Source organism: Ciona intestinalis, chromosome 1 (assembly GCF_000224145.3).
Source record: "Ciona intestinalis chromosome 1, KH, whole genome shotgun sequence".
In the NCBI taxonomy this organism is placed as follows: Eukaryota; Metazoa; Chordata; class Ascidiacea; order Phlebobranchia; family Cionidae; genus Ciona; species Ciona intestinalis.
Genome location: NC_020166.2, coordinates 9,677,111 through 9,686,239, shown reverse-complemented (window position 1 = coordinate 9,686,239; position 9,129 = coordinate 9,677,111). Strand labels below are relative to the sequence as shown.

Genomic DNA, 9,129 nt, shown 5'->3' with positions numbered 1-9,129 from the left:
CAATTACTGTCATTCCTTTTATACAAAACTCACAATTTTATTCTTTCCTATTGTTATAGTTTTACTGTAAAGTCTGTTTTTAAACATAAAGTCTTGTCATTCTAATAAACATTCCAGCAAACACTCGGAAATGTAAATTTAGGTTATTCTAATTAAATTTTTTATAAGAAACACTATAACTATTGCAACAGCATGAATCACAATATATATTTTGTTTTATCACAATCTTATTTGGTATGGGCAATTACCGGCACTTACTTATTTACAAAACTCACCATTGCCTTTTTCTTACCGTTTCACACTTGTAAATGTAAATTCTGGTATTTTAATTTACAAAATCTTATAAGAATCAATATTACTATTGCTACGACATGAATTATGACATCACAATAATATGCTATATTTCATCTCAGTCTCTACGGCGAATCAAACGTTCGGACAAGCGTGGAGCTGAATCAGTAACTGAGGAAAAGTTCACCATTTTGTTTCAGTCTCGATTCAGCATCGGTGGAAATGAGCTCGTGTTTCAAGTCAGGGTAGGTTGGTGTGAAGGGAAAGTTTTCATAAATATTTGATAAAAATATGGCATTTTATTAAATAAAAAATTGTGTTCGTGATTTTTTTTTATAAGTTGGCGTAAAAGTTTCTCAGAGGAATTTTGAAGTTTTTGAAATTATAGGTTTATTTAAACTTTTTATTTTTTGCCTTTTCGATGACATTTTATTAAATATTTTGTGGGAAACTTGAACAAAATTGAGATGGGGAAACTTTTTGTATTTTCTTATCCATCAGTATTTAACATTAATTGTTCAATCTGCATTACTTGAGAAGCTTGCGGAAAAATTTGGTGTTGATACATTGCCACTAACTAACTTTATCTATCAATCCAGAAATCCAGACAATGAGTTTTTTCATTTTTTTTTAATTCAATTAGTCTTTAACACCTAATATTAAAGGTCCATATTTGTTTTGTATATATTGTTAATACAATACCAGTAACTAATCCTATACATATATATTGTTAACACCTTGGTTTATACAACAGCATTAATTACCTCTATGCATCCATTCAGACATTATCATTACCAGTTGTAGTAATAGTTCATGGCAATCAAGAAGCAAATGCTGCTGCCAGTATTCTATGGGATAATGCATTCGCTGAGCAGGTAACCAACATTTAGATTATATTAACCTTCTTATGTTACAGCCATTTACTGTTTCTCTACCAGTGGTTGTGATTGTAAATGTTAGTCAAGAATCAAACGCAAAAGGGACAATTTTATGGGATAACTCGTTTTCCCCTAAGGTATCATACAGTGGGGTAATTTCCACGGCAAAAGAAAACAATTTCATGTTATCATGGATGTCATTAATTGGTGGATGATTGTTCCTTGTAATTTGAAAATATACAATTTAACTGCATGTGTATAAAACTATTTCTTTTTAAAGAGAATTTCTGGCAATTTTTTTATTGTTATCTTACGAAAAAGACGAATATTTCTTTTTAATTACAAACATTTTTGTAATTCATGCTGCTGTCCAATCGGGCATAGCTTTATATATTTCTTGGCTATAAAAATGTTAATTTTATTTTACCAATGTTTTGTAATTCATATATTGTATACCATATAAAACTTCATTAGGGTACAATGTAAAAAAATCAGTTATAGTAAAATATTCACGCGGATAATTCATTGATAATTTTGTTTCATTGGTAGGTCGTTAATGTTGCACTTTATACACCTCCTAATCTATATATAATATTCAACATAAATATATTTTAATTTAAAAATTACAAAAAAGTGCTTTGCAAATTTTGAATAAAAAAGTTTACATTTCAAGTTTTCACTTTTATTAAATCAATTTTGTTTAAACGTAAAAAAAATTTAAATACCAATAAAACTTTTTTTTTTAAATTACCCTAAAATTATGCTATTTTAAAAAATCCAAATTATATTAGAAGATTTTATTTTTATTGGAAGATTTTATTTAAATGTTAAAAAATCCAAAATTCAAAATTTCACTAAAAAATTTTATAAAGCAAGTTTTTAACGAATCTAATTTCAAGTTAAAAAAAAACTAACCCAGCCACTTGGTGTCACTACAGGGTCGAGTTCCGTTTCACATCCCGGACAAAGTTCCATGGTGTAAGTTGATTGACACTCTCGATTATAAATGGAAGCATGAGTGTCATACGTCCAGAGGTCTCACTCCACAAGCAAAACAATATCTCGCTCACAAAGTTTTCAGTGAGTTCATGGTGTTTCTATTTAAGTACTTAAAAAATTGTTACAAAACAATTGTTAAAAAAAATCAAAAGATGTTACAAATATGGTTACAAAAACATAAAAAATGTTACAAAAAAAACAAAAAAAAATGTTATAAAAAACAGAACTGTTATAAATATAGTTATGTGAGCCTTTGATACCAGGCACATTATAAGTTTTCACTCAAGTTTGTATACAGGGTATTGGTGCAAATTGTATTATAAGTCTGATAGATTTGAACTATTGTCTAATATTTTATCGTTTATTTTAAATACTAATACATCCCCTATGTATGCTCCACATTGCATGGTATACATACCATTTCATTATAATTGTAAAAATTTCCACCAATCTGTCCCTAATCTGCTGCTTATAGAGTTGAACGATTCTTGTATAAAGAAATACAGTAAGAATCTGATGTACTAAAAACGTAACAGACAAAATTTTTCAACCAATTGTGTATTAAAATATACATTTCGCCCAATGGCATTATCAGTCTCTTATTCGAATACCTTTTCATTTGGGGGCTTTTTTTACAGGACAAAATGTCTCCAGCAACTCAGACAAGCAAATATCATGGGCCCAGTTCAACAGGGAGCCACTACCTAACAGAAACTTTACTTTCTGGCAATGGTTCAACGGAGTGATGGAACTTACTAAGAGTAAACACCTACAGAAGCATTGGGATGATGGGTAAAGGGTTTTGATTTATTTTGATATGTTTTAAGTAAATTTTAAATGAGATCTTTTGGATAACATTGGTGTCATACACCAGACACACATAGTGTAATCATACACCTCATGCCCACTGTCAAGTTATAACATTGGTGTCATACACCAGACACACATAGTGTAATCATACACCTCATGCTCACTGTCGAATTACAACATAAGTATCTGCATACACATCCCTACATTGTTACTTACACACTTTACATCCACAGAGCCATCATAGGCTTCATTGGCAAGGGCGATTCTCAGGACAAACTTGTTTCAAAGTCTCTCGCAAGTTTTCTACTCCGATATTCTGACTCTGAAATTGGAGGTCTGACTATTGCGTGGGTGGCTGACTCGGATAAAGGTAAAATATTCATGTGTAATATAATTATGTGTGAAGTATTTTCATTTGATATAATTAGACAATATTGTATAGGGGTGAGGTCCAAGGACCTAGAATTTGGGCCAGATTGGCCCATTACTCCAAAACCAAGGCTGCGAATGTACTTCTTTTATGCAGCTGGTGTGATTCAGTGTGGCCATTATAACCCAGTCATAGACTCTCTATGTATTGAACTTTCTTTCATGCGCTCCAATGTATCTACTCAGACATACAATTTAAATTTGTTACCCCAGGCCCTTAAAAATGAATGAATTTGTTACTCAAACTCTTAAATAAATAAATATGTTACCCCTTTTCCTTGTGTGTATTTAAAAGAATGAAGTCTTACCACCAGGGGAATTTGTAACCACTTCCTCTTGTATTCAGCTCCTGGAGTTCCTCGTGTTTGGAACCTCCAGCCCCAAACCTTACGTGATTATGGGATACGTTCGTTGGCTGATCGTATCAAGGATTTGGATCAATTGATGTACATAATTAAGTCTGACAACACAACGCAACTGAAAGACGAAGTGTTCGGGCAATATTACAGCAAGACAATAAGTAGTTCACGTAAGTGGATTGTTTTGTTGTATTGATTGGGTTTTTGTGATATTGAGGTGTATGAATACACTGTGTGTGTCTGGTGTATGAGAAGACACCCATGTTATAACTTGACAGTGAGCATAAGGTGTATGAATACACCATGTGTGTCTGGTGTATAAGAAGACACCCATGTTATAACTTGACAGTAAGCATGAGGTGTATGAATACACCATGTGTGTCTGGTGTATAAGGAGACACCCATGTTATAACTTCACAGTGAGCATGAGGTGTATGAATACACCGTGTGTGTCTGGTGTATAAGAAGACACCCATGTTATAACTTGACAGTGAGCATGAGGTGTATGAATACACCATTTGTGTCTGATGTATGAGAAGACACCCATGTTATAATTTGACAGTGAGCATGAGGTGTATGAATACACCGTGTGTGTCTGGTGTATAAGAAGACACCCATGTTATAACTTGACAGTGAGCATAAGATGTATGAATACACCATTTGTGTCTGATGTATAAGAAGACACCCATGTTATAATTTGACAGTGAGCATGAGGTGCATGAATACATCATGTGTTTCTGGTGTATATGAAGTATATGCTACCTTTGTCTACCTGTTATTAAGGTGTTGTATATTTAGTTAATCCATTACTTATATGTATGTTACAGCGCAAGGAGATGGATATGTGAGGACTGAACTGATGCAGCATATTCCTAACAGGTAAACTTTAACCAGTTGTTGAGCACCTTATTCTACAAACCCACAAAAATGAATGAATATATATCGCTTAGTTATCCTCCAATGGCGGACAACGACGGTCAGTATACTCTGGGTGTTTTATTTTCTACACCGCATGCCCACTTATGGGTTACCACAAATGTAACTTTATGTGCGTTCATGCATCTACAGTGATAGAATTGTGACTATCGTCCAGCCATAAATGTGTAACCACTGAGCCCAGGGCCAGACTGCCCATATATATATGTAATCACCCATATATATATATATATATATACGTATATATAAGCACCCATACAAAATTGTACCATATACATATATATATAGGCACTTAGTATAAAGGTACCCACATTAAAGGTACCCACCCATATAACCTATATATTTTTTAGCAACCAATTGAACATGAGCAACATGGGCGACCACAGCGCACCCAACACACCAGCAAGCAGCTACGAAGCTCAACTATCAATCCACAGCCCCAATAACGTTCCACATCACAACAACATACAGTATGATGTGTGAGTCTATTATGTTCATGTTTAGTTTTTTAAGTTATAGTGGGGTAGGGGATGAGACACCTTTAGCACAAAATATCCAAATATCCTGATCGTGCTTTAAACAATTAACAACGATCTATGAAAGTCACGAGGACAAGGTTTTATAATTCTTTGAATGTTCTTTGTTTACTACCAAATGGGACGAAAATATAGAATGAAAAGGTGTCCCATCTTTTCCCATCCTACTATATCTTAATTTAGTTTATTTTGTTTTTTATCTTTCTTTTATATATTTTTGTTAATAAAATTTCCTGTTTTTATTAAGTTTTGTTATTTTTTACTTGGTTTTAGTATTTAAACTTTTACTCAAAATAGTTCTGTTTGCGCCACACCAATTTAATAAAACCTTTTTCCAGTGTTACATAACGCTAGTCAAAACTTGGCACACCATGGGACCTGAGATTTACCCTATTACCATTTCCTTTATCACTACCTTACTTTTTGTTCTATTTGTTAAAATATAAATAGACTTCATAACAACCTGTGTTTGGGTTAATGGGCAACTCTGGCCTAAATGTCAGGACCCAGGGGTGCCACACTGACCTCACTCACACAGAATATGAACAACAAGAATAAACCTGATAGTAACCTATCATAGCACCATATACCCTACTTACTATTATAAATTAATTCCAATAACCATGTCCTCACAACCAGAGTTGTAGAAATACCTTTTTTTACTGAAAACGTCACCGTCATTTTTCTAATACAAAATATCCTATTTATAATAATAAGTAGGATAGGGAAAAGTGGGACACCTCCTATTTTCTCACTTGATACTAAACAAAACAAAAAATCCAAAAATTATAAAACTGTGTCATCACGACTTCCATCGACCGTTGTTAATTGTTTAAAACCCAATCAGGATATTTTGATATTATGTGCTAAAGGTGTCCCGTCTCCCCCAGCCTACTATATATACTTTATTTTCCTGCTGACAATATACCCTTACTGTTATAACCATATGAACTTTATTTCAGACCCGACATGAATATGGTGAACAACTTTCAACAGCAGAATGACGTCACAGGCAACATGGAGTATGACGAAACACTTGAATGTTTCGGGCCGTGCAACATTGACGTCAATGAACTACTCAGTCGCCAGCTGTGATGACGTCATCACTGTACTCTGACGTCATCTTGACGTGACATGTGTGGTCGCTAAGGTTCGTCGCTTCTGACGTCACGTTCTCTTGTCGCTTCTGACGTCACGATTCTGACGTCATAGTTTTTTGTTGCCTTGGTGACGTCACGCGGGCGAAGGGGTGTGTCATAATCTTTCATTGTTTGACTATTGTGACGTCGTACTAACACATTCCTGCTCAGCACGCTTTCTGACTTCATAATAATAGTTTTTACGTACTTGTTTCGTCGGTACATATTTCATTTTAACGCTTAGGATGCAATAGAGGCTACGAACCGTACTAGAGTATAATGCAATGCAATATTATGTTACGTCATTCCGAATACATAAAGGGCTCCACGGGTACTTCGACTGTAAATTCGTTTCATTTTTACCGTGGCAGACATGTGTTAAAACCGCTTGACACGTGTTTAAACCGCTTGAGCCACGACAAGTATTGCGTCATAATAAACACTTATGCCGTGCAACCATGTTTTGTAACGTCACTAATTGTGATGTATGTTGATGACGTCATTAATCTTCTAAATCGGCAAGAAACTGCTTCACCATTTTCGTTATAAGCTCCGGCTCGTCTTGCTGCAGAAAGTGGCCGGCATCGGGGACAAGAAGCACCTCGCTGCGGGAATTCGAGCTCTCAGTTCCCGGCAAATAAACCTTTGTTCGCTCGGCCATCGCCACGTCCATGTAGGGATCTTGTGTTCCCCATACTAAACGTATTGGAAACTTAACAGTGAGCGAACGGGTCGTTTTAGGCGCGACACCGTGCTGGTATATTGGCAGTACCAGCGCTCTGTAGTAGTTGATTGAAGCGTTGATGCTAGCGCCATCTAGCGAGTACTTATAAACGTCCATCTCGTCCTGATCGACAATGTTTTTCTTCCATTCCCCGCCCATGTTTAAGTTTTCTTCCAAAAACCGGAAGTCGTTATGGGAAATATAAATCTCCGGCAAAACTGGCAACTAAAACAAAAGGTTTGTTATTTTAAACTGTGGGGTAAAATGGATAACGTTAGCACATAAATCCTTGCGGACCTAAAAGTTAAAAAAGGTTTATTATTTTGTACTGTGGGGTAAGATGGATAACGTTAGGACATGTGCTTGAGGACCTAGAAACTAGGCTTGACATAATAAAAACATTCAACGAATTATAAACCGTATCCTCACGACTCCTAAGACCGTTGTTAATTTTTTTAAAAACACGATCAGAATATTTGAATAATATGTGCTAAAGATGTCCCATCTTACCCCACAGTGGTATGTAGCAAAAAGGGTTGTCCCAAAGCGGGTACATTCTATAAAAACGACTAACCAAACGGGAAACACTGAAATAATCAACAAGAAGCGCAATTTAATCAACGTTTTATCAAAAAGCCAAATGTTAGAGCCCTTTAAGTGCAGTAACAGTAAACCGGGTCTTTTGGTTTAAATGAGTGGATTTTAGGTTTGATTTAGACTTTTGATGTTTTATATTTGTTTAAGGGAATTATAAGACAGTTGTTATAGCGGATCAAGAGTTGTATTCTTGATAACTATATGTGTGTACCTGTATATATATATATATATCTATATATTATAATGTGTTTATATGGCAACAGCATGGCTGTTTTACTTATGCGCCACATCGATTTACTATGTGCCTGTTAACACATTGTTTAGCTGTATATATGTATTATAGAAAGTTTATATATGCCTACACAACATGGGCTGTTTAACTGTTACCTATGCGCCAACCTGGTTCACTGAATTTCCACGCAAGCAAGAAATGTCGTCAGAAAAGGTAAATTAAGTGGTTTTAGTCGCTTAATGTTCGTTCATTCTTGGACTAAAGAGAACTGATCAACTTTGGTCCGGGTTGTAGGAATAGTCGTTAAATACGCAAGGTATGTAGATTATCATCTAGTCTTATGTGTATAACATAAGTATGTAGTCTTATGTGTATAATAACCATATGTAGTCTTATGTGTATAATAACTTATGTAGTCTTATGTGTATAATATACTTATGTAGTTATGTAGTCTTATGTGTATACTATGTGTATACTTATGTAGTATACTTATGTAGTCTTATGTGTATAATATACTTATGTGTATAATATACTTATGTGTATAATATACATAATATCTTATGTGTATAATATACTTATGTGTGTATACTTATGTGTATACTTATGTAGTCTTATGTGTATAATAACCATATGGTATACCGAGCTCAAGACTTAATGCTGCCGCCGTTGTGGACGTACGGGAACCAAGTTCATCCTTAACACTTTCGGCGCCGCTTTGTTTTGGAACGTTTGGTCGCGCGGTGCCGCACTTTTTCATCAATTTTTTTTTTTTTTTTTATGCGACAATTCGAACAAAATTCAATATTTTATTTAAAATTCCACGAAATAATTGTTAAAAAAGGAAAGAAAAGAAAGATAAAACGAAATTAAACAAAAAAAAAACGAAAAAAAAACGAAAAAAAAACAAAAAAAACGAAAATATTTTTTTTATTTAAAATTCAGCACATGCATGATATTATAAAGCCTTCCACCTAGCAACGATCAGATCATAAACGGGACGAACTTTGTATAGCTTATCATTATCATTATTTTCCGCAAGTTTTTCGTTATCATTGAAATGTAAAAATCCGGTGATGGCTTGGTATCGGTTTCTGGACATAGATTTACCAAAAAATGGCGTCTCAATCATCGAATTTTTGCTCCAATAAGACTCCAGTTTTCCACGTTTATGACTATGCCAGTTAGCAGAGTAAGCCCAA

At 34.4% G+C, this 9,129-nt stretch overlaps 2 protein-coding genes across 2 annotated transcripts in view; one reads left to right on the top strand and one right to left on the bottom strand.

Moving 5' to 3' along the window:
- Nucleotides 1-6,833, top strand: part of stat-b (STAT-b protein) — a 22,765-nt gene extending 15,932 nt beyond the window's left edge. Inside the window, 9 exon segments of the mRNA NM_001078360.1 lie at nt 414-536; nt 1,074-1,166; nt 2,108-2,249; nt 2,807-2,960; nt 3,212-3,348; nt 3,754-3,936; nt 4,594-4,645; nt 5,053-5,181; nt 6,201-6,833. Coding sequence (NP_001071828.1) covers nt 414-536; nt 1,074-1,166; nt 2,108-2,249; nt 2,807-2,960; nt 3,212-3,348; nt 3,754-3,936; nt 4,594-4,645; nt 5,053-5,181; nt 6,201-6,333 — 1,146 coding nt within the window. The 3' untranslated portion in view covers nt 6,334-6,833.
- The window catches only part of LOC100175486 (epoxide hydrolase 4-like), a 9,646-nt gene continuing 7,101 nt past the window's right edge, over nt 6,585-9,129 (bottom strand). The window contains exon 4 of the mRNA XM_002119660.5: nt 6,585-7,326. Coding sequence (XP_002119696.1) covers nt 6,880-7,326 — 447 coding nt within the window. The 3' untranslated portion in view covers nt 6,585-6,879. The remainder of the gene's footprint in view (nt 7,327-9,129) is intronic.